Source organism: Tachypleus tridentatus, chromosome 9 (genome assembly GCF_004210375.1).
Source record: "Tachypleus tridentatus isolate NWPU-2018 chromosome 9, ASM421037v1, whole genome shotgun sequence".
Taxonomy (NCBI): Eukaryota; Metazoa; Arthropoda; class Merostomata; order Xiphosura; family Limulidae; genus Tachypleus; species Tachypleus tridentatus.
In genome coordinates, this window is record NC_134833.1 from 74,073,352 (window position 1) to 74,100,825 (window position 27,474).

A 27,474-nucleotide genomic window follows, 5' to 3' on the forward strand; every position below is an offset into this window, starting at 1 on the left:
TGCATCAATCTACAAATTAAAATGAGAGAAAACACGTTACGAATATCAAACTTTTTTTTTTAAAGTAGAAAATAACACCATACTGATGGATGAGACAACCATGAATTATCCTTCAGTTAGAATAAAATTAAAAATTATTTGCTTCAATTAGCAAACAGAAACTGTTCTTCATTTTGGAATACTTTGATTCACACCATACATACGCAAATTAAATTTAGTATAAAAAATTGAAAAACAAGTCATTAATCAAATGCAACAGCATTGCCAGCATCTGGTGTTAAGCAATCAGACTACTTAATGAATAGGAATTTGTCTTTTTAAATAAAAATAAACCATTTTTTATATCAAAATAAACATATTTTTAAAAATACTTTCAGTACAATCAAAGAATTTTAATACTATATATACTTACAAACAGTATGAAAATATGAATGAGGTTCACTTTTCACTCCGTAACTCTGGGCATAGAGTTTGATCTCATATACTGCCCCAGAATACAAGTTATTTAGTAGCAGCCAGTGACTGTTAGTGATTTCTTCATTAGTGTGTCCAGTGTCATTACGAATGTATTCAACTACATATGAATCTTGGGTACTTATGACATCAGCAATCCAGGAAATGTTGAAACCTGAAATAACTGGTTCTACGATTTTGATCAATGGAGATGTGGGTCCTGAGATAATAAAAACATTTATAAGACAAAAGTACAATATATATCAGGTATAGATGTAACTGAAAATAAATATTTAGTAACAAAGTATCGTAATAATATTTTAGTTGTTTGATAACATTTCTTATTTATTTATAGTGGTGAATGTTCAATGTTTTATAATCAAAAGAAAAATTTAATTTTTGGTTCATATCATTTCCCATATAGGAATAATCTTTAAGCTTACACACATATGGAGATAACTAGTACTTTTGAGTTATTTGTAAGTAATTACTTTCTAAAGAAAATATGTATATTTATAATTAAAATTAAACTATGTATATACTTCAATTTAATTATACTTTAATGTAAACACACTGAACATGAATATGATGAATTATGATTTTTACAGTATTTTAAATTTAATACTGACAACAATGTGTATTAAATTAATAAGAATAATGATTTATTTTAAGTGAGTTATGTACTTACTTCTACTCCCATAATAACTTCTTTTGTTCAATGTTGCCCTCTAAATGAGCAAATTCTCTACTCGTCACTAGCCTTGAAATTCCTTACCACTCCATGTTTAACATGATTATACTGCATCTTCTTACATAAATAAGCATGTGGCAACCTCCCACCAAGAGAAGCATAATACACGCTCTCCTGATACATATTGCTCCCTCTGTAATATTCAGCCTAACATTCAATTCAAGATAGTTGGAGGTAAGTACCTACTGGAAATATATTTTCAGCGTAGGAAAATATTAACTTTCACTACAGTACCTTAGTTTCTCTCACATAGTAACTAGCATTACACGTTGAAGAGGTGAAGGTACCAGTGCAAAATTTGCCTAGATAAGCACACTTTGAAAAGTATCCACAGTTGAGAGAAGAACACTACCATGGGAAACTACATCAAAACTATACCAGGTATACTCTTTGCCCAGTGATGTAACAGATATGTAATTTTGTCTAGCTTAACATCCAACACAAGAAACCAAGAAAATGACATCCAGGAGATGACAGGATGGAGGATTCTGAACGAGATATAGTAATGGTGTAAAAAGGTCAATGAATATGCCCCATGGGATAGAATGGCCAGCACACATCAGACTACTCTGTGGGTCAATTTCTGTGGAAAACTAGGCAGCCTTGAATATCTATCTTCTGTATTACAATAGGAGGAGGATCGATACCATCTTTATCTCAAGCCTATGAGACAAAAGGAAAGATCTTTCATTCTATATGATGAGATAGAGCACATGTGCCCAAATTATCAACCAACACCAACTCCTTAGGAACCTGATATCTGAATGATGGTAGGAAGGGAAATGCCTGTATGACAGTTCACTCAAATTTAAAACCAACTGGATGTTTAGCTCCATGCACTACCAGTACAAGTCTCAACCTGTAAGTGTGATGCCAAACACCCAAGCCTCAGCTTCATGGAGGAGGTAAACCAAGGGTTCTCTAATCAATCAGTACACTGTACCTGTGGTAGTATGGGGACTTCCAATGAATCCAAATCCTATTGTCTTGGAACTGATATTCAGGTGATAGTAGAATGAGAGGTTCAAAAAGGAAGAGTGAACTGCATCATTGTGGATTTTATCTAGTTTATGAATCTGTGGTAGGAACTAAACTATCTATGCCAGCAGTATACTACTGCTCTACTCTCTACTGAATGATACTGACCAGATTAAGGAGAAGACTCCATGATCCAGCATCCTAGCAGCTAAAAACTGATAAGTATTAAATACTCTCATATTCCACTTGCAGAAGGGGATTGAGGAGGAGAAATGTGTTGGGAATCCACAGGAATGCTGACACTGGTGACTGTGTAATGAGTGATCCTGAAAATCATACTCCAAACAGTAGAGCACCCCTGATGTATTCAGTCAAAAGAACATCAGGAACAAGCAGCTATCCCTTTCTTTTTTATTCATGACAGTCCATAAGCTAGTGAAGTCTTGTATGGGCATAACTATGAAACAATATACCATGAAGAAAATCTACTGGCGGTTCTGTACAGCATCCCATCTTAACCTGTATATATATATATATATATATATATATATATAATGATTGGTCCAAACCCTGGATTTTGGCTAACTGCTCACTTGGTCCAGCTTCTTTCCTTACCACACCAGCCTCCACGTTTTAACCCATTGAAGCAGGTGTGTCAGGGGTACCTCAAACAGTATGTATATATATACTCATAAACTTACTAATTCACACATACACACACACACACACACACACACACACACACATATATGTATACACTCAGTAAGTATACCTGTACAGGCACCATTTGCCACTGAGCAAAATCCACCAGATATAAAACATGCTCTTGAAGGGTAAAAATAGGAGAATAATAAACTTACTAATTCACAGTTGAGCCATGTAGTGTAAAATATAATAGGTGGAATATAATATTTCAATGAAGAGACAGCCACATAATGAAGGTAAATGGAGATTAATGTGGTTTGTGTAGTTCATATGTCTCACTGGATTATCATTTCTAAAGTTGGACAAAGATGTTGATTTTGGTGAGATGACACAAGGAAAAGGTGCTGGAAAATAGGAGATGGGATGTATATGCCAGCCTGATAAGTTAACAAATCCAAACTCTGAGAGTAAAAGGTCACAGAAAGAGAATGGTGTCTAGCAAATGAATAACTGGAAGTAAAACTCATAGAAATAAGCCGTGTGGGTACTCTAATAATTAAAAGCATGAATTGGACAGAGAAGTCTATCTGGATCAGAGTGGATGAATAAATGGAAAATGATGGGGAGAGAAAATGGCATAAAGGAAGAGTTGTCCTTACAAGTCAGCAATGTTTTGAGTAGAAAAGTACAATCCAGTTAAAGGAGAACAGAGGTGTGGTTGTAAAGGGTACATGAAAAATTGATGGCAAATATATCCAACCTCGATGTTCACAGATGAAAATGAGTAGGAATTATTGATTTTATGGAAGGAATGATAGATGGAACAGGTAACCAAGAGTTCACAGGAAGGGAGGATAAAGGCATTGACAATAACATTAATATCCCAATGCAGCAATTCAAACTAGTAAGTCAAAAAGGATGATCACCAGCTGTAAAACATGTGCTCCTGTAGGGAAAAAGATAGAGAAAAATAAACTTACTAATTCACAGTTGAACCATGTAGTGTAAAATAGCAACAGGTGGAATATAATATTTGAATGAAGAGACAGCCATATGATGGAGGTAAAGGGAGATGAATGTGGTTGGTGTAGTTCATATGTCTCACTGGATGATCTCTTCTAAACTAGGTGTTAGCCAAGGCTCTCTGATATCCAGCAATAGAAGACATAGAGGAGTTACGATCAAATAGTGAGGTAAGAAATTTTGCAATATGAGGTACAGTCAGTCAAGTAGAACAAAACCCATTGTAGAAAGACTACTGTTAAAAACTTGTCATTTTCTACAGTAAACTATGAGTGAGAAAGGGTGACTGGAATGCGATAAAATATATGTTACACATATGGATAATCTGGATCTCCTTGCAATAGAATAGAAAGAAGCCACGTGTAAAAGCAGAGTGTGTGGAATGCATGTGTAGAAACAGTGGCTGAGATTGACAGAGGGAAAATGGTGAAAGAGGAAGAAGTAAAGGTAAGTCAGCTGCAGGACGGTAAAAAGAGGGAATAAACACTGTGCTGGCCAGAAAGATGCAGTAAAAAATACCCAACACAGAGTGGAGCAGATGATGGATATCACCCTGTGTAGAAGTCTGATTGGAGGATACTTATATCAGTTGGTTTAATCCCAAATGAAAGTATCCATAGACCTGCAGATATAACAATTTAAACCAAAACTGACGCAATTTTGAGTTGTGTAAGACATGAACATCGAGGAACCACTTCTCGAGGAAGATCTAGTCTCGATTTGAAAGATGATATGCAACCAGATGGAAACCACTTGAACATGGAACAGAATAGTTTCAATGTTCATCAACATAACTAATGAGAATGTGTGTCATCCTGGTAATTGATGACAACTATTGAAATGTCAGAATGGATCATGACAAATTTGCCTTGAACTGAGAGAAGGAAAAGATCCTAAGCTCAATAAATAGCCAGGAGTAGCAAAAAGTTGATATGTAAAGTTACCTCGATCAGAGACAAGTAACCTGAAACCATCTGATGTTCTAAACTCCCCCTCAACACCTGAATGAAGCATCTGTAAACAAGTGCACCTCAGGAGGAGGTAGAAGAAGAACACCTGCTATGTAAAATTGTTCAGAAGGGAAAAAGAGAGCTGACAATGGAGTCCAAGAGATTCCCAGCAAGGTTCCATATATCATACAGAATCCATTAAGGAGTGAGCTTGTAAGCGTGCCCTAAGAGTATAAGTGCTTGCATGGAAGCCCTTGTTCCCAGAAGTGAAAGAATCTCACATGCAGTGACAGTAGAAGAGATAAGGGCTTTGGTGTATAAAAGCTCCATCAAATGTAGATAAAGTGGATAAGGTTGAGCTTGACTGGTGAGAATTGGAAAACACTACAAAGTAGATGAGATATTGGATAGATACAAGGAAGGTTTCTACACCTTGATAATTCAACCAAAATATGCTAATTTTTGCAAGAGCAAGCATGTGTGTTCATGTGGAACAGGTTTTGATGGAGCCAGCTGTCCATGTAAATGATGAAAGTGCAAGCTCTAAACATGGAGAAATTGAACAAAAGTCCTTCTCATTTGACAAAACACCTAAGGTACTTAAGCCAATCTGAAGGACGGTGCATGAAGCTGGTGATCTTGCCCCCATGAATGAACCATAGATACTGTCTGGATTGTGGGGTAGTGAGAATGTAAAAGTGAGTATCTGAGACATCTGCTGTGTTCATCCACAGACCAAGAGTGTATGTCCACTGTAGAGTGAGAAAAACTTCATGGTAAAGTAGAGAAGGTTTATAAAATAGTTCAGTTGAGACAAGTCAATCACTGGACACCAGTACCCAGGTTTTAAAAACTACAAACAACTTGCTATAGACCTGATGATGTTTGATTAACTGGTTATATAGTATTCTTGAGAAGAAGAGACTAGACTGTCTCAGAGATGTGCTGGCAAGTTGTGGAACTCTGAGTTAGTGGAAAAACACAGAAACTGGTAACAATGGATGAGGTGGATGAAGAGTTATTCAGATGGCACTTGCAGAACCCAAGGATCGAATGTTAATTCCTATCATAGGTGAACGAATCTGGACGGGCACTCAACCACCCTGATAGAACCTACTGGGTGGTCACCAGTACTGTTGGCAGCATGTATTTCTTATATACTTAAAGAATATAAGTTTTTAAATGTATAATTTTATCTACAAGTGTGTTTTCTCGTCATCACAGAGCATGAGTTTTTGTTGTAAGAAATATGAACACTCTGTTAAAATCCTGGAGAGAAAAACAAGCAAAGGCTGAGAAGGTGTGGGAGCAAGTGAAGGCTGAAACAACCTGGAAACCAAATAAAGGATGGAGGAAAGTTGTTGTGAAAACTCCAACTTCGACTCAAGGGACATGTTCAAAGTAATTGAAATTGTGCAGCTTGGTACTGGGTAGGTGGTCTTGAGACAAAAATGTGTTTGTACCTCGGAGATCCAAGCAGTAGAGTAGCTAAGTTTGGAGAAAAAGGTCAGAAGAGGATAAACACACCAACATGGAAAATGTACGGGTACATGTCTTCCTGTAAAACCTTGCAGAGAAACTGTAAATAATCTTGGGTAGGAGATACATGATAGACAGGTACCTGAGGATAGATGTTAGAATCATCTATAATCTGGAAAACTGGGCCTCAAAAACTTAATTTGAAAGTCATTGTTGGCCCAAACAATTACATCAAAGATTATAAGTGTTGTGAGTCTAGAAAATGAAAGTCTGCATTGTGATAAACCAAAGCAAAAGCATCTGAATCCTCCATATTACTGTGTCTGAAACTGGTCAACATGTACCCTGATATTTGATGATGGAGGAGAAACAAAGATATTCTGATAAAAGAGTAGTGTGAAAAAGGAAAGATGAAGGACATATGAGACAGGGAACACAAAATAAACATAACATAGATGTAAAATAATGTCAAAAAAAAAGGCTGAAGGAAGCCCAGAAGCATCCACAAGTGACATACAGGATTGTATGATATAGGGTGGGTAAGTAAAAAAGGCTCTACAAGTCTTTGTTGTCAAGATCATGCTGTTCAGGAAGAATTCATGTAGTGCTCTAACTGCCATCAAACTAAGATGCCAAGACCTACTCAGTCAAAAGTGTAGAACTTGAAGCCTGGATTAATAATATACAAAGTAGTAGTAGCTGTAACATGAAATTCTTAATTGATGATTCAATTGAGAACAGTTCACCAAATTAAATAGTGCAGAAAATAAAAGATAAGTTGACATCAACTCAAGTTGTAATTAAAATGACGAACTTTGTCAAATTGCCATATATGAAATATAGCAAAAAACTGAAAGAGTGGAATGTGAGAAAAAACAAAAAAATAAGAGCAAAATTCAATAATGTCTGAAGGCGACAGTGCCAAAATAAGAAGTAAGTGTAAGGCTTAATAGTATAGTAGTTACATGCGTCAGAGGAGTATGTTGCACTCCTATTGATGGAGGGTTACTCCATGCTTATTTGCATATAAAGATGCAGTAGAACCACGTTAGATGGGGGATAGGTGAGGATTTTAAGGCTAGTGATAAGTGAAAAATTGTACATATAGAGGGCAGCATTGGTTTGGTTTGTTTCGAATTTCGCGCAAAGCTACTCGAGGGCTATCTGCGTTAGCCGTCCCTAATTTAGCAGTGTAAGACTAGAGGGAAGGTAGATGGTCATCACCACCCACTGCTAACCTTTGGGCTACTCTTTTACCAATGAATAATGGGATTGACTGTCACATTATAACGTACCCACAGCTGAAAGAGCAAGTATGTTTGGTGTGACGGGGATTCGAACCCACGACCCTCAGATTAAGAGTCGAGTGCCTCAACAATTTGGTCATGCTTAGCCGGGCAGCATTGAACAAGTTTGTTTAGAATGAAGCACAGAGCCACACAATGAGATGTATCAGTGCTCTACTCACTATGGGTATTGAAACCCAGATTTTAGCAGTGTGAGTCTGCAAACATACTGCTGTGCCACTGATGGCTCACTAAACAAGAGAAGGTAAGATACTGTACCGAAATGTAAGTTTTTATATATGTTTTAATATTTTGAGTAAAGTAAATCAAATTTTAAGAGAAATGTGAAGTTTCTACCTTTAACTTTTTTAAAATGAACATTATAGATTATAAAAAGGTTCTAATTTTGTGAATTTTCTATTGATTATTGTACACTAATGAAAAAATAATAGATATATATTAATGAGTAAGCACTAAAAGCCATAACTAATCATAATTGAGGGATGATGATTTTCATTAGGTTGTGGAGTAACTTTTTTTCCTTTCTTTTTACTGCAGGTATACTTTTGACATGTTGATTATGGATTTCTGATTAACATGATGAATTTTAAAATTGCTTTGAGCTGAATAATTCTCTTAAACATTATATTTTTTAGTACGTATTTTTATTTCCTAAGAGTTTGTTGGAAATTGATTGGGCCAAGGAGAATCTCTTTTTATTATTCACCTACAGCTAGTAGTTGATAGGCTTATGATATATAATCAGTGGTGTAATTCAAAAATTTTTACAACCAGTTCTATCACACTTTACACATTCCCATTTTTTGCAATGAAAAATAATAATAAAAATATCTTATTGAAATAATTTATTTAGCATGCATTAAATATTTCCAAACTGCAACTTGTTTATCACCAAAATCCTTATCCTTTCCACATTTAACCCTGTTGTCATCAGCTGTGGTTTTTTTTTAGCCACGTTTCAAGTGAAGTGGGATCCCATGAATCCAATTAAATGCCATCACATGTGCCACATTTTCAACTGTAAATCAACTTCTTTTATCTGAATAGATGATATTCATTATTGAAAACCCTCTTTCTGCTTCTCCAGAACTAAGAGCAACAGTACTTACGATATTTTAAGCCTTTTGTACAGTTCTTGGAGTCTTATGATTATGGCGATTTGGCAGGAGGACATTTTCCACATAGTCATGGAAATCATTAACGCTGATTTCGCGATGAAAGAGTTAACTGAATTCATACAATTTTTCTTCATCAGCTTTCCAAAGGATAACAACTTCATCAATATTCCAAGAATCTGGCTCAAGTATGTTTACCAGTTCATGAATTTTATTGTCATTTTCTTGTGCATTATTTTTTTTATTTTAAGTGATCACAATCCCTCAATCTGGCTTTCATATTTTTTTATTGGCGAGGAAAGCCTACGTATCTTTGGTTTTCAACAAATTCAATATTCCTAAAAGCTTCAGAAGCAATGGTTCCATCAATTTTCTTTTCAAAGGTTCCCCTACTTTTTTGAGTATTTCAAATGTCTTAATGACCCTTTTTTTTATTAGTTTTTCAGCTCTTGCTAAATTTAAATTTATGGCTTAAAGGCATTAGAAAGTAAAGAAATGTCTTGTAGTATATCTATCATTATTGCTAAATCCTCCAGGAAGAATTTGTTGCAAAGACAGCTAGCCATTCCTGAATATTTTTTCTCAGTAGAGAAATATTTGTATAATGCTGGATAAGCATGCCATACAGCAAGTGTTGATCTTAGGCTGCAAGCAGCCCATCTTGGTCCCAAAACTTTATCAATCTTTAGAATTTCTAGTCCAATTTCTTCTGAAGTGTTGAAAAGTTCTATTTGGTTTTTATTTGATCAGTGAAAGATCATGTAGATTTTATCTATGAACACTTTGAAGTGATTCACTTGTTTTATATCAGTGATAGAATAATCTAAAACCACTTTCAAGCGTGGATTTAAGCAATGCCAAATTATGATGTCAGGAAAATCATTTTTAAGTTTAGTGCTCACTGCTGACTTGTGGCCAAGCATTACACTTGCACCATCTGAGCAGAATGAGACCAAATTATTTATCAAATATCCACTATGAAATCCTGCATCATGCAAACGTTTTAACAGAGATGTGTATATAGTCTCAGTATCCTGTCCTTTCAACTCAATTGAATCAAGAAAAATGATTGCAGACATATCATAATCTTCAACAGTCACAAAAATTATGATCACTTGTTTACTAGATATAGTTGAAGCTTCATCAAATCTTCACTCTTGGGATGTTACTTAGGAAAGGACAGTGAATTGTTGAAAATAATTCAGAAGAAATGGTATCATATGAGAATGGGCTAAGATCTCTGAGTTTGAGGGGATTTACTTAATATTGTTAATGGAATTCATAGTGAATATTACCACAATTATGAAAAAAATAAATGTCTTGTTGAAGCAAATGCTGCCTAGAGTAAGTGAAGCTTTAGACTTATGGGGCAACATAAGTAAGTGCCTTTATACTTGTAAACTTGTTATTTGCAGGCTACTATTTCTATAAATAGCAAAATTAACATGAAGAAGATTTTTATATTTTAGTATTTCTGTTAGTTTCTGGTATTTCCACATTAATCTTATAGATCTTGATCCTTGTTTGTTGGGTTTATTAGATACATGTGCTTTAAAATATTTAACCAACATAGTGGTAATATCTTAGATCAAATTGTACTGAGTAGTTTCACCAGTGGTTAAGATTGTAACTGATTTTTGAAAACTGACTGCAGTGTTACTTCTAATATAAAAACACAACTGAGAGTAAAATAATTTTGTATTATCCATTTTGGGCAAAAAAAAGTTCATGTTAGCATTTCACATGTGAAATTGTGAGTAGTTTTGACACAACCCAATCACAAGGGGGCACAGGCCAAATAAAATTACATGCATCATTTTGTTACTTGTACTGGGGTCTTCTTATTTGTAGGTAAGAAAAGCACTGGCATACATTGAATTATAGTACTTTTCAATAATTTCCTTTGGGAAATTTATACAAAGTAGATTACTTGAATTTTATAGTTGCAAAGTTTTGATTTGCAGATAAGTTATTATTCAAAATGGGAAATTCTTAGTCCTGAAGTCTTGACCTCTAACCATATAACTTGTGTCATAAGTGAGCTTTCTCAAGAACACGATGCCCAATAACTTAAAGTGAGTTTCAACCCATTATGATTGTTTCTTCTTCTTTTGCTTGGTGCAAGGCTTTAAAACAGATTATCTACACTTTATCTTTAACGAAAATAGAACCCAAAATTCTTGCATTTAAGTTCTTAAGTTTACTGTTAAGACACTGAAATGCTCTAATATGATATTCTAGGATGGAAGTGATTTGTTTGATTGATAAGATAAATTGCTTCAATTTCTTTATGTTGAATTTCAAACACAACAGGACAAAATGATAGAAGTTCAAGATCTAAAAAAAGACAGTTGAATCTCCAATAACAAAATTTTATTTTTAACAGGGTTTATTAGTTTATGGATTGCTTTAGTTTTAATTTTTTGCAAATCTATTCAAGAACTATCTGCCATCCCTAGTTTAGCAGTGATAGACTTGAGGAAAAATAGCTAGTCAACACAAACCAATACTAATTCTTGGGCTACTTATTTATAAATAAATAATGGAATTGTTACATTATAGTGGTCCACAGCAATGATGTAGATCCAAAGCTATAACCTATACACTGCAAAATGAGCACCCTAACCAGACTAAGCCAGGCATGATTAGCTTACCAAATGATTGTCAGCAGTAGTGTAAAAGTTTAAGAGAAAAACAAATGCTTTCTTGAAAAATAAAGAGTGTGTTTAATTTTCTCTCTTTCTGTTATTTGAAATAGGTGTGCAATAATAATCTTCACGGACTAAGTGAGTTCTTCTATTTTATTTTATTTAGAAAATGTTGAAGTGGTAAGTAATCAGCAACCTCATGATTAACCAAAAGTTTATGGGTGTTCTACTGAGGTTCAATAACCATCCAAAAAAACAAAAACTCCTAAAAGCCCATATTGCTTAGTATGAAACAATTTTCTTTCACTTTTGAAAACTATTTAAACTGTTTGAAGAACCTGAGAAATATTTTTTTTGTGACATTATAGTTTTATTTTGGTTGGCTATTTGAAGGTGATCAAGACTTTTAAGAGTAAGTTGGTCATCTAAGTGTTTTACATTCCAATGTAAAGGCATATTTCTTTCTTTTAGGACTTGCAAATTATAAAAACAGTAGGTAAGCATTGACAAATCTCTAATTCATGCATAAGAAATATATCAGCATATGTAAATAGTTATTTATAACTGATTATCTTTAGATTAAAAGAGAAATAAATGGATACACAAAAATACATACAAGAGCCACATGAGAAAATGATAACTATGAAAAAAGAGCAAAATAACTGTCAGAAATTATGAATCATGGTTAAATAATTTTATTTTATAATACGTTTACTTCATAGGAGCTAATTGGTTGTACTTTTGAGAAGTGGACAATATTTTAAAGCCTTTCTAAGATTGATGGAAATCAAGACATACACAAGTAAGATAAATATTATTTATTTGTGAAGGTACATAATGAGATTAAATTATATTTACATATTTCACATATATTCTCATTTTTCAAAGTGATTTGTGAAGCAATAATACCTTTTATTTATAAACTTTATGGTCTGTTAGAAGCATATTATTTTATTCGTATGAATTTAAACTAACCTTAAAATAAGAATCCTAAAGAACAAAACTTACTTGTAGCTTGATAAATCAGGGTTAGTTCACTATAAACACCTTTACTCATAGCAGCCACGTTAATTGAATATCTTTTTCCTGGTTGAAGGTTATTTATTTGATACAGTGTTTCTTGAATAATAACACCTTTTTTATCAGTACTGAAAGTCAGAGTTTCTTGATAGTTTACCTAATGATATAAAACATAAAATAATTTTTAATGAAATATGTACAATTCAAATAGTTAGTAAACTATATATGTAGGTATAGCCAAGGTACTCTACAGGTACAATACAAATATACCTTATAAGAAGTCAATATGACAGAGAGTTTTTACATTAAAAAATGATTGCCAATTACTTTATTTTGTTTCTATACTTAACAAGCTGATAAACAAGGCAAGAAAGTAACAGTAAGATACCAAACCATAAAGTGGCCAATTCACCAAGCTGTTCATATTTCTTCTTGTTTCAATCGAGAATTCTACAACTACTTTATCAGTAACGTGAATTTAAACTTAAATCCACTCTGTGTGTTTCTTGGCAGTGCACAATGTGATAACTAGTAGAAATAAAGAAAGCTAATAATGTTAGTGTAAATGCTTGAAATTAGCTTCTTTTAAGAAAAAATCTAGTGTTCCTTAATAAAGTTCATGTACAGGTGAAACAGGAATTACCAGCCAATAACAGATGATCATTAGATGACTGTAGCATTTAGAATATTCAATGCTTTTGACATTATAGAATCGTTGTCTTTAGAGAGCCAACCTCTACATTATGTACAAAGTGAAGGGTTTAAAAAAAAAACCAATACACATAACATTAAATTTTATTATACACATTCATGAAATACAATAACTTTCAATCAATGGAATAAAGTCACAAAACAGATAAAAAAACATTTTGTAAATGTAAAACGATTTATGGATGGCAGTGCCAAAAAGAATGTAAGGATGGTACAGGTACACCTAGACCACCCTTACATAACATTAATATTAAAATTTAATATTACACTGTAAAAATCGATACTTGATTATAATAGTACTTCATTTGTAAGTTATATATTCCTTACTACTGATATGCTGTTTGTTTATCATATTGTTATGGTGATGTCAGTGTAAGCATCACTGTAGTGTAACTAACAGCTTAAGACATATGTACAATGAAAACCAAGTTGAGTCAGAAATATGTCTAGATTATTGCAGACTCTTGCTATAGTAAAATATAGATAAACTGGAACATTTTAATGTTTTTACTTTTTCTGATTGAGACAGAAATAATAAACTTAAAAACTACGATAAACCTAGTTTTACTAAGATGTTTAGTGACCTATAAATTACAAAAAATTGCAATAAATTAAAGTTTTTTTTCAGACAAAAATGTTTATATAGATTTATTAAATATATACTTCAATGATTAATTTAAATTATAAGTCTGATTAATGAACAAATGTTTTCCATTACATAATTAAATATGAAGACTACAAGGAAATGCAAGGGTTCTAAGAATTTCACATAATAATTAGACACATTTTCATTACTGTAAACAGGTCATGTAACAAATGCCAAATATCTAAAGATATTAAGATTTCTTCAAAGCAGATTAACAACTATTAGAATTATAAGGAAACTTCTACTTTATTGTGTTGACACTAATTAAGTTGTTACAGCTAACTAATAGACATAATGAAAAAAGTCTCTTCTTTCAAGAGATATTATTACATGCTAGAAAATTCATACTGTAATTAAACAACTTTGCAAAGTGGCAATCATCGTTCAACTTCATAAAAGTATCTATTAAGAGCATCTCTCAAATTCTGATGTGAAAAATGTGTAAGCTCACCATTTGCATCACATGTATATGAAAACATATCAGTGTTAGCTTACCATAAACAAATTACATTCAGTCTTAAAGTTTAATGAAATGACCAACAATTAAACTCAAGTTTACAGATTTATGTGTTAGATAACTTTTTATTATTAACTAAAGATAAATTTAGATTTAACAAAGCTTATAACAAGTTATTATTATTTATATGTCCTATTATTTAGAATCATACATTTTTATTTTCAAGTAGCAGAGGTATTAATCAAAATTGTAACCCCATCAAAATAGCACTGTAATAATCAAAAAATACTATAGACAGACACTAAAAAGAAAGAATATTGAATATATCTTGTATCCATGAATCAAAACTCAAAAACAGCAGAAAATTTGTTGAACTGAAATGTAGAAACAAATATATATATATAACTAGGAAAATTAAGATATAAAGCAATAATGTATATCTAAATATCTGAAAAAATATCATTCTTAACCTTATGTTACATCAAATCAGAAATAACTCCTTTGTTATACTGAAAACTGATTTAAAAGATTCAGTTATTTCGCAAAACTATGTTTCATCCATTAAGCTAACTTACTGTAACTGGATTTAGCCACAAATATATTATTTACTAACAATCAACAAAACTATGATGTAAAAAGTCGCACTTTTCTGATCAACCTTAAACTATTAATACTTAACCAACAATGTTATGCCTAGGAAATGAAGTATAGCTAGTGAAGAAGTTGACAGATTCCTTTAAGTTAACTTACATAGCATGACAATACTATTTTAATGTCAAATAATACAGATGTATTGTAAGTATCACTATATTTAGACTTTGTGTACCTTAACAACGATTTTAAATAGCATTTAATTTTTTTTTTTTATCAGTCATTGAGTCTAGATATGTGGCTTTACTCGCTTACAAGTCTGTACCCATTTTTTTCAAGACTTTTTCCATAATTATCCCACACCATGTTTATGTGGCAGTCTTCCAATTAAGTCTAACTATTAATGTTAAAACAATTTGTTTAATTCAGAAATACAGGCCAGACACTTTAAACGTTATTGGCAAAGGTTGTGCTGATTAATGGTTTTGGATAAATGCCATGAACAAAAATTCTTTTAAGTTGAGCTTGAAAAACCTTTTTTTCACACAGTAAAGAAAGATAGACCGAAGAATATAAAAAGATTATAAAAAGGAAATACAAAATGGTCAGTATATTGTTTAGCTTTCTAAACTGCAATTTCTAAACATAAAACATTACTATAAATACAGATAAAATAAATAAGAAATGTTATAATCTGTATAATAACAAATTACTTGATATTGTGCATTTGTGATCTAGCTATGGGAGTATTTCTAATGACTCTTCCTATTTTACAGTTACATATTTTGATAGAAGTTTAAATGTTACTATACACTTAAAACAATAATTTTGTTGACTCTTAATCTAGTTTCTCTGTTCGATACATTATTAACTGTGATTGGGCTATAGGTTCTGTGGATATACTTTAAGGTTGGAGTTTAAATACAATTAGTATTTGTAGCTTTGATCAAAAATAACTTGTTAAATGAAATGTAAACCTATTACTTCATCTAAAATCAAGGACTGCTACCACATACAAGAAAGATTTAGAAAATGATCAGTGAAAATTATTTAATACTTTTGCATTAATAGAATTCACCTGTAGCGTGTAGGAAACGAACTATTGTTTAAAATATCTTATAAACTTTTTGCATGAATTATTTTTACTTTGAACTGTGTACATTTAATATATTCCATTTTTAATTGGTCTTTTGATAAAACTATTTTCTGAGTCAGTAAAATAAATACCAGAAAAGAATCCTGAATGCTTTTGTTGTTTGGCTGCCATTCTACTAATATGTCTCCAGGATTTCCCACTGTTGCAAACAAATGTACAACAGGCAATGGTCCTAGAAATATATTTCACAAACAGTGTACAAATACCGTCATATATTGCAAACACACACACACACACACACACATAAAGAAAGAGAGAAAGAACATGTAAGTGAACATTTTAAAGTTAATAAATTCACAAAATTCCAAATTTTAAGTTTCAAATGCTTATGGACTTTTGATACTGTTGTCAGATATTTTCAAACTATATCATAAAATGATAAATATTTTGGAGATGTACATTTTAGTAGAGTCTATTAGTTTCAGTACAAGTGATGTATTAAAATCTCAATGCTTGTCTATCTTCAGGGAATGCATAATGGTTATGAGACTACAATATTTTCTCATGGCAATTTGTTTCAAATTGTTTAAGAAATACATATCAATACACAAAAATTAACATTTTTTACAACTGTTTTTCAAACTGATATACCAAAGTAAAAAGTTCTTATTCTTCAAATTTGAAACTCATGGTACATTCACTGTAATTCACATTTCTGTCATTAATTCCATCACACTAAACTTTTAGGTTTTCTTTTTCTACAGTTTATTCAGAATATTATATATGCGTAATTTTTACTTTTTCATGCACTGTATGATTTTTATCAAGTAATGATAATCTACAGAAACAAAATATGTAAAAATGTTTAACATATGAGTAATATTGATGAAAAAATTATATAATTCACATTTAATTTAACAATCTTGGCAAAATAAACTAAAATTAAATGAGTATAAGCACTATAAAAATATTTCTACATGATTTTTTTCAAAGAAAAACAGAACTTACTGGTAATGACATTGTCTGTTGCTGGCCAACTAGCAACAGAACCACTGATAGTCTTTACATCTACTTCGTAGGTTTGACCAGGTTCTAATCCTTCGATAAACCTAGCTACTCTTTTCTCCTCTTTTTTAACTATCTTTTTCACTGAGTTTTTCAGCCCCATGGAAATCTGATAGTGATCAAATTCTGAAGGCAATGTGGGAGGTGACCACATAACATCAACAGAGTATGGTGTCAAAGTTTTCATGTCAAATGTGACATCAGATGGAGGAAGAGGAACTATATAAAACAATAAATGACTCAAATACACAAAATATAACTGGGAAACATAGTTTAACACCTCTTTCTATATTAATAATATTTATGTATTTACTATGATATACCTTATATTCTTTTATAGTAACTTCTAAGGGACAATAAAAGCTGTGACATAATTCTCCAACTATAATTCTACTGTGGTGACATACTATGACATATTGTGAGCAACTCTCACAACCTAGATTTATAGGTGTCACCTGTGGCATCACAATGCTTTTCTGGGGTGACATATCACTGCATAAGCATATAAAAATAATTGTTATAAACTATGATTAACCCTTTGCATTACTGGATGATACTATAAAAAACTTATAAATTGGTTTGTTTTATAGAGTGATCTGAGAAAGTAATAGAGCAATTCCTTTTCTATGTACCTTTGGTGATTATTTTTATAGGGCTCTTATGCTGCAGCATTTACTACCTGTTCTGTATTCTGCTTCTCTTGGTATGCTAACTTGATTTTCACTGATAGTTTGAACAGAAATATTGTAAGCTCTTCCAGGAACAAGCTCATTGAAGGCTGCTTGAACAGGCCCTGGTGGTTCACCTCCTTTCTCTACATACAAAACTGACTGATCAGAATCTTCTGGTTTTATGCTTACACGGTATAAATTGAAAATACCAGGTGGATATGGTGGTTGCCACAACACAAGAAGGGTAGTTTCATTTCGAAACCACACGATGAATCTTCCTGGAGTGTTTGGTTCTACAAACAAAAAATACAAAAGTATTTAAAAAAAAAAAGTAAAAGCTCATAAATGATAAAATTTTCTATGTTTATCTATAAGAAGAACACAAAAAGTATAACTGTATGTGTTGAAATTACTAATCTAAAACAGCAAAACTAGAGCAAATAGGCTTTACAAACTAATTTTATAAATCTTATGAAATGTAAGGAACCTAAGTTTTTACCAAGTGACCATGAATTTCGTTCAATATATTAAAAATCATGCAGGATCAACAGAAATAGTCACCACCACAAAATAATATTGCTAATCCTACTGTAAATATTTGTTTCCAGTAACATTAAAAATGAAATCTAGTAAATGTTTCATATTTATTCACACATTAAAGCAATACATATTAATATTTATTCAGTTTATGTAAGTGAAAAAATTTTGGTACATTTTTAACATGTTTTGATAGTTTATTTCAAAGTACATATATATTTATAGAACGAATTACACTGCCTGAATATATTTTTTTTTATTGGGCTTGACCACTTTCATTCAAATTCAGTATATGGGCAATAATATTCCAGAAGATGTTTTTTTTTTTACTAGGACTCATACATCATGACGCATGGTCTGCAGTTAGCTCACACATGTCACCAGGAGACTATGGTGACCAATGGAATGATCAGACAGAGATTAATTTATCATACTTGCTTAAAGTAATTAATAAAACCACTTGATGTTCCTCAAACCAATTTCAGGCAAAATTCTTGCATTGTCATCTTTGAAAAGCCCCTGTTTGTCAAAGCAGAAATTCAAAAATATAGAATTAAGATGGCTGTCAACAACATTCGGATATACACTAGATGCTACTAATTATTTTGACGAAATCAATAAATCAAAATATGCAGCTCTTGGAACATGAATGGCCAACACCTCTATATCGCTTCCAATAATTCACACTTTCATAATAATATAAATAGCATCAAGAGTCTCATATGATTTTATTCATATTTTTAACTACTGCTAATACAACAAAGAATTAAACATAACTTATTATACCACAGTTCAATATGTCAGTTTTTCATTTGCAAAAGAAAATAAATAGAGTGCATGATAAATGTTCATGTTATGAACAAAATAAATGGATGTATATATATCCAAACAAAAATACTGCAATTCCCCATTGCAATTGCAATATCAGAATCTCGGCTGCATGTCAGGGAAAATACCAACAAATATATCTGGTAATATCTCGTGTTTTACAATCTACTAAAGCCATAAAGTATATGGTTTGCTTTGTTTGTTTGTTTTGAATTTTGCACAAAGCCACTCGAGGACTATATTTGCTAGCTGTCCCTAATTTAGCAGTGTAAAACTAGAGAGAAGGCAGCTAGTCATCAACACCAACCGCCAACTCTTGGGCTACACTTTTACAAACGAATAGTGGGATTGATCGTTATATTATAACGCCCCCACGGCTGAAAGAGCGAGTAAGTTTGGTGCGACCGGGATTCGAACCCGCGACCCCCGCATTACGAGTCGAACACCTTAACAAACTTGTGCCAGGCTGAGCCTAAACTATATGGAAATTATAAAACACGTTGTATTGTTAATGGTGGTTTAAATTCTTTTCAATCAACAAATAACCAACCTAGAATAATTTAGGTATTTGAATAATGTTAGAAAGAAAACATTAGGCCTCTACACCACAGATTCTCCTTTCAATTTTACCATTGGTGAAATAGAAATATGTAACGTATATACGTTATACTATTGTCGGAAACTTGCAATTTTAATTTATTTGGGCCCGGCATGGCCAGGTGGGTTAAGGCGTGCGACTCGTAATCTGAGGGTCACGAGTTCTCATCCCCATCGCGTCAAACATGTTCGCCCTTTTAGCCGTGGGAACGTTATAATGTAACGGTCAGTCCCACTATTCGTTGGTAAAACAGTAGCAAAAGAGTTGGCGGTTGGTGGTGATAACTAGCTGCCTTCCCTCTAGTCTTACATTGCTAAATTAGGGCCGGCTAGAGCAGATAGCCCTCGTGTAGCTTTGCGCGAAATTTAAAAACAAACACATAAACTTCAATTTTGTTACAGGATTACAGTAGTAATTGCTTTTAGAATCAAAACGTAAATAAATATACGAACATAATTCTTCATTTATGTGTGAATAATGTATCTGATGTATAATGCTGTAATTCCATAGCTTATTTAAATATGTAAAACAAATCCTGAATAATTTAAGTTCAGTACTAGAATTTAAAGTATTTTGACTAAGCGAACAGTATAATTTCACTGTTACTCATCGTTATAAGGTGATATTTTTTCACACATTAGCCATCATAACACTGTTCAATCATAGTTTATTTTACCACAGTATATTTATCAAAAAGAAAAATAAATGAAATGAATACTAAAATATATACACATATTTCAAATCTTATTTCTTTAGTATTGATTTCATTTTCTAAAATGAGCCTGTGCTTCACACACAGATATATTCCTTTACTCTGGACCTTGTTATTATTTACACATACTTGTCGTAAAATTTGTAGCCACAAAATCTGAGGAATCTTTATTCTTGTACACAGAATAAAGTCGAATATTATATGTCCCACCAGGGATAAGATCTCGTAACTTGAATGACGTAGATTTTTGGTCGAGTTGAATATTTCGTATGGCAGTACTATATTGTTCAGATGTTGAGATAATCGACAGCTGATAACCAGTATATCTTCCTCTTAGTGGTGGATTCCAGAATATATCCACTATTTTGCTTGAAAATGGTTTAATTAATAGATTAGTGGGAGGATCTGGCTCTGAAAGAAAAAATGAAATTCATATAATACAACGAACATCATGGCTCTTCAAATTAGTCTATATTCTAAGATTTTATATAACTCAAGTAAACCAATAATAATAATAAAGCATCCACGAAAAGAAAACTAGAGCAAAGATGATAAAATTCACTCGAAATGTTAAGGAACGAAACTTCATGCAGAGTTGACTTCTTTCTACCATATGAAGTCTCCCGATGGGATAACGGTAAATCTATGGACTTATAACGTTAAGATCTGGGGCTCATTTCCTCACGGTGGACATAGCAGACAGCCTATTGTGTAGTGTGGCTTTGCTATTAAACAACCTTGTAGTTATTGGTGTTTTCGTTTGTTTGTAACGAAACATAATGATACATTTATATTCACTGTGCGTGTTTGTGTGTTTTTCTTATAGCAAAACTACATCAGGCTATCTGCTGAGTCTACCGAAGGGAATCGAACCCCTGATTTTAGCTTTGTAAATCCGTAAACTTACCAATGTACCAGTGAGGGACTTTTATATTTATACAAAATAAATAAATATAGGTTGGTTTTTATTTACTTCTCAAACACATTTTTAACACAACTTTCACTTAGAGATTTAGAGTGATAGTGAAGTTTGATCGTTCTACATCCTAATTAGTCATTGTTGTTAACAGTTTGGAACATAGGTGACAATTATTTCGTTATATTATTTAAAACAGTTTGATAATTAATTTAATTAATTGGCACAAGCTCTAGTCACCAAGTGTAAAGGAGAGAATACCGTAAAGTCTCCTGATATTTTTCCAATTTTATCATGACAATTCCACCAAAATAAATCCCTCGGAACACATTCAATTGTTTCAGAAAATCTACACTGAATCTAGTTGTATAATTATGTCAACGGACTCATTATACAATAACTTGACAGTAAGACTAGGAATCGTATTCGAAATATTTCACCAGAAAGAACCAAGTAAAATGCAAGTAAATGAACACTATACAGGCGGTATTTGGAGCTCTTCTATATGTCCTAACGTTTGTGAAATGTTACAAGTGAATCTTTAAAAATGATTATGCAGTAGAGAAACTGATCAAATAAGGGCTAAAAGTATCGTGCTGGTATCACGTTTAAAGAAATAATGTTATCTGCTACAAGTGTTAGGTTTTTAGTCTAAAGTGTAAGGGCAAATGTAGTTTAAAATCTTCAAATGTAACTAATTTTATTGTAAAAACCAATGCAAATTAATAAGAGGATAAACATAGTATCATACAACAGATACTGATGGCTGGGCAGTATTGTTTTAACGAGACACGTTATCTAATATTTTGTGTAAATCCTGCTTGAAAGTAAAAAATAAATTTATCGCTTGTATATTAAATAATAAAAAATAACAAACAATTGCGCATTATTACCTTTTACACTGTGATGTTCGTGCATGTTCTCTTTAAGTCATTACTAAATGTTTTCTTTTCCGCAATAAAACTAAGTCAGTTTTACTTATTTAAGTAAATTTAAATAGAGTTAAAGAGTATAAAAAAAGAAACTTAGAAATAAATAAACTATTTAGTTTTCGAATTCAAAACAAGTACACAGGTAAACCAGCAGAGAATAGTTAAAGGCTTTGTTTGTTCATTTTTTTCAATTTCGCGCAAAGCTACTCGAGGGCTATCTGCGCTAGCCGTTCTTAATTTAAAAGTGTAAGACTAGAGGGAAGGTAGCTAGTTATCACCACCAACCGCCAACTCTTGGGCTACTCTTTTACTCTTTTAGCAAAGAATAATGGGATTGACCATAACATTATAACGTCCCCACGGCTGAAAGGGGAAGCATGCTTGGTGTGATGGGGAGTCGAACGCCTTTACTCACCTGGCCATGCCGGGCCGATAGTTAAAGGCATTTAATGCTATACGAATGATAACCTTCTTGTTTTTCAGTCTCTACCCAATAAACTGAAAGGTTTTACAGTTTCTAGCTTATTAACTAACATATTTTGCAGAATTACAAATATAGTTGTTATTAACACAACAAAAATTATCACTTGTAAACATTAGAATTGTATTATGTTTTTAAGTAGTAACTTACAATTTGAAAATATTTATTAAATTCAATTCCTAATTTATATCCAGTTTAAACTCGATAAATTAGGCATATTACCTCAGTAACATTGAGATTGTAAGCGATAATTTGACGGCTTATAACCCTAAAAATCGAGTTTTATTACCTACAGTAAGCAGATCACAGATAGCTTGTGCGTGCCTTTGTACTTAACAGATATAAAGTTTTTTCAATAGAATTCAAATATACAGCAAGGGGCAAAAAAGTATTATCAATTACTGGAAGAGAGAAATAATACTTACCCTCAAAGCTGAATTAAGCATATATTATGTTTTTAATATTGTAATAAAGTGTGATATTATGTTTCTAATTTTGTACAGATGATTCGATGTTGCGAGTTTCATTGCACTGAAAATGATGTGAACATTATTACTTGCAGGGTTTCCCTGATAACCCAGATAATCAACAGATAATACAAAAGATTAGTCATTACTTACGACAGTCATGGTCATTGCTTAAACTTATGAGATTTTATCATAGGTTGCCGATCCATGTAACCATATTTCTGGTTCATCCAACAAAATGCACATTGTATTTGTTTTTAGATTTGCGTACTTATTTATACTCGTTCGTTCCAAAAGAATCTTTGAGGTTATTCAACGTTCCAACTAAATTTAACAACCGGGTAAGCAAACTCTGATTGAAAAACGTGTAAGCTTGCATAAGAACAAACTCTATTTCATGATGGCCAGAGGTAGAACTGGAGTTTTAAGCCATCATTAACAGTCCCAAACTTTCTTCTATACTCTGGTAATGGTTTACCAGTGCAGTTGGTGAACAAGTTTCTCAATACACTCGTCTTATTATATTTTCCACACTTTTACTATTGAAATTTTTGAAATATATAACTATTATGGAAAGTTTCTGAAGTAACAGAAGTTTTGGAAATGTATCTCACAGTTAATGTGTCATTTTCTAAAGCAGAAATACTTATGTAAGGCTTAGCAATAAGCTTGATAGCTTTTAACAATTAAAATTCACGGTTTGGTTCCCGTGGTGGGCACAGTACAGATAGCCCATTATGTAGCATTGTGTTCAAGGATAAAAACAAGAAATAAAGATCTTCATGTAAGGTTGATCTTTTAAGTTATGTGTTTTGTTTCATTCCTCGACTATTGAGCGTTTTTGTATTTTTTCACTTTATTTTCGGCTGATTTCTTCTCAATTTTTCATTCATTAGTCAAGTAAGGGTTTGTTTGATATAGCTGTTAATTTCGAGTCTAGTTCACACATACCAGTAATTAACTATATCACAGGTAATGATTAGAATCAATTCTGATAATGACAATTAACATTTTAATCGTAACCTATTATCTACCTGCGAGTGAAATATGAATTTTACTGGTAGGTTTCCATAAGAATATGTCAGCTGAAGATGGAATACTGGATAAGGCATTTTCAAGTTTTCAGAACTGGCAACATATCAGACTAATTATATAGTGCTAGTCAGATTATGACCGTTTCAATAAATATATAGATACACTATTAGAAATGATTATTCTAACAGTGAATAAAAGAGGCATAAAATTGAAATATTATGGGATTGTTCTCTTCCATTATATAAATATCAACTACACCAGAGTACAATTAATTGTTAAAAACTTACATTGTGATCAGCAGTCATGCAACTAATTAGGTCTAATGGTAAGGTCTGAAAGAAAACTAATGGCACCATATTTCTGTAGATATAACCTAAAATTCTGTTTGCCTTATCACTAGCAACACCACATTGTTTGGATGACTTAAGAGACTGGTCAACCATTACATAAAGATTCTTTTCTTTCACGACACTCTTCAGGTTTTTCCCATCCAAATTGTGCTTGTAACTCAAATTATGGTAACTCACATGCAATATCTTGCATTTACCATAATTAAAATACATTTTTCATTTATTTGTCCAACTCGCTAAATGATCTAAATCCTTGTGTAAAACAAAAGTGTCCTCTTCAGAGCCAGCAACGTCCAATACCTTGATATTATCAGCAAATTTAAGTAATTTATTGACAAATCCTTCACATATATTGTTGATGTAAATCAAAAAGAGCAATGGTTCTAAGACTGAGCCCTGAGGTAAATCACTTGTAACAATAAACCAGTTTAGCCGAACCCCATTTATAATAGTCTCTGCTTTCTTCTATCAAGCCACTCTTCTTTCTATTCAGTTAGTTAACCTATCCCCACACCTATAGAGACAGGTTTCTTTAGAAACATTTTGTATGACACTTTGACAAATGCTTTTTGAAATCCAAATACACCAAATCTACACCCTTACCTTCATTTAAATGTGCAATAACATTTTCAAAGCATGTCAAGGTATTCGTAAAGCAAGATTTTCCCTTAGTGAAACCATGTTGACTATCCTGTAAGATTCTATACTTTGTTAAATAACTTTGCAATGTATATTTTATCATACTCTGCAATAACATTTTAAAGCATGTCAAGATATTTGTAAAGTAAGATTTTCCCTTTGTGAAACCTGTAAGATTCTGTACCTTGTTAAATAACTTTGCAAAGTATATTTTATCATACTCTCCAAAACACTTCTCACAACCAATGTAAGACTAACAGGCTTATACGTATAAAGACAACTCTTATTACCGCTTTTGAATATAGGAGTGACATTAACTAATTTCCAATCTGTTGATACTTGCCCACTAATCAAGAATAGCGCATATCCAGTCTATGACATCCTTTAGAAACCTATGGGAAATATTATCTTATGCAGGAGACTTATCAGTCTTTAAACTTCCAAACTTTATTTCAACAAGCTTAGAATTTATGAAATTGTCTTGTTCAACTTTCTTTTCATCTATCGATTGCTCAAGATGAGCCATACTGCTGAAGTCTTCATCAGTAAAAGCAAAAGAAAAAAAAGCAGAATTTTATAACCTAGTCACTTCACATTCATCAGATATAAACATTCCTTCGTCATTCCTCAAGAGTACTATTCCCGTCTTAACATTTTGTTTATCGCTGATGTATCTTAAAACCTTAGTGTTAAATTTTATGTTTTCAGCTATATTTTTCATACATTCTTTTGGATGTCCTGATTTTCTGTTTCACCAACTTTTATAATCTTCTAAATCTTCTATAACATTAGTTAATTTAAATTTCTTAAATTTACGATGCTTTTCTATACTTTTTTTTATACCCCTTGTGAGCCAACCTGTTTTTTTTTTTTTTTTTTTACTTTCAGCTACCCTTTTTTCTCTCAGAATATATTTTTAAATATTGAAAAACTTTTTAAAACTTTTTTCACATTTACTCAGTTTCTCTAAACAATTCACAACAGATAACTTTAATTGGATTCCTCCAAAATGTGTTTTTAAAATAGACTAAAAAACATTATTATTCCTGATTTCCATATGCAAGCAAAACATTGAACATAATACGGCAATTATCACTTGTATCGAGATGTTCCACAATTTCACACTCTCAATCATTTTTGTATTAAAAGTTGACAATAAATCTACAATAGCATCATTTCTACTAGATCCCTTAACCAATTAGTGAAGAAATCCATCTTGAAGAGTTTCCAGAAACATTTCTCCCTCTAGCACTTTCCAATCAGTATTTCTGAAATTACAATCGTCCATAATTATGACTTCATTAATAGCTGAAATTTTAATCTAACTGTGATGTTTTTCACTAATTTCATAAGTTTCATCTGGTGGTCTGTAACAACTTCTAATAAGAGCTTTTCCCCTTGATATCTACTAACAGAAATCCAAGAGCATCCAGTGTTCTTCCTATAAGCCTTAATACTCTCAACTTCAACAAGATGTAACCAACATTTTACATATAGAGCCACTCCTTCCTCTCTCTTTACTACTTTATCTCTGTTAAATGACCTCTATCCATGTATTTCAAACAAATTTCTCTCGTCATAGTCATTTACATTTAACCCTTTTTCAGTTGTTTCCATTCTTTCAGTCTTCTATTCCTACCAGTGTACTAAGGTCATTTATTGTATTTTATATACTTATAACATTACAGCAGTAAAATTTAACCAATTATCATGACAACATTTTACTGACTTCCAATGCTAAACTTTACTCTACATTTCAATTTTGTTTCATTTAGTTTATCTTTTCCCCCAACACTATCTAATCCTAGTTTAAAATTTTCTTTTCAGCTGAGTTAATAGCCCGTGCAAACTTGCCAGCCCCTTTCCTATTTATGTATAAACCATTCACTGCAAACTGTTCCCTCCTTCCACTGAACTGATCCCACAAGTCCAACCTAGTGACCTAATCAAAGTTTCGTCTTCTCAATTAATTATTTTTAGTATCCCTGACATAATTACTTTATGCTATTTATCTTTCAATACTTCTATCAATCCCTTGTATTTATTAATTAGCTTCAATGACCTACTCTTCCTCATATTGTTAGCTCCTACACGCATCACAAGGACTGCATCTTCGCCAGTACCCTTCATTTTATCACTTGCTGTGTCAGTTTTGTATTCCACCTGTGCTACAGCGTAGCATAAACTAACTCTCTTCTCCCTATTTAGATCACAGATTATTCTATCCACATGCCGTGTCAAGGAATCACTTATAACCTCTTCAAGTTCATAATCCATATCTTTTTCTTATTCTTTTTGCTCTTTCCATCCTTCTAATGGTTCTTCGTCTACATAAGCCAAGAACTGAAATTTGTTCCTCAACAGTATAGAGTC

General features: G+C 32.3%; 1 protein-coding gene across 10 annotated transcripts in view; it reads right to left on the reverse strand.

Moving 5' to 3' along the window:
* LOC143225504 (tyrosine-protein phosphatase 10D-like) overlaps positions 1 to 27,474 on the reverse strand; it is a 165,025-nt gene that overhangs the window by 84,698 nt on the left and 52,853 nt on the right. For 6 of the 10 annotated variants that reach the window (XR_013013888.1, XR_013013887.1, XM_076455067.1 and 3 more), the window contains 6 exons: positions 20,411 to 20,692; positions 17,615 to 17,899; positions 16,879 to 17,154; positions 16,002 to 16,102; positions 12,358 to 12,526; positions 413 to 673 (listed from right to left, as the gene is read on the reverse strand). Coding sequence is in view for 8 of the 10 variants with exons in the window: in XM_076455067.1 (XP_076311182.1) it covers positions 413 to 673; positions 12,358 to 12,526; positions 16,002 to 16,102; positions 16,879 to 17,154; positions 17,615 to 17,899; positions 20,411 to 20,692 (1,374 nt within the window). In the remaining 2 variants the exon portion in view is untranslated. Of the gene's footprint in view, positions 1 to 412; positions 674 to 12,357; positions 12,527 to 16,001; positions 16,103 to 16,878; positions 17,155 to 17,567; positions 17,900 to 20,410; positions 20,693 to 27,474 lie in introns of all 10 variants that reach the window. The other 4 variants (XM_076455071.1, XM_076455070.1, XM_076455068.1 and 1 more) reach the window with 1 other exon arrangement.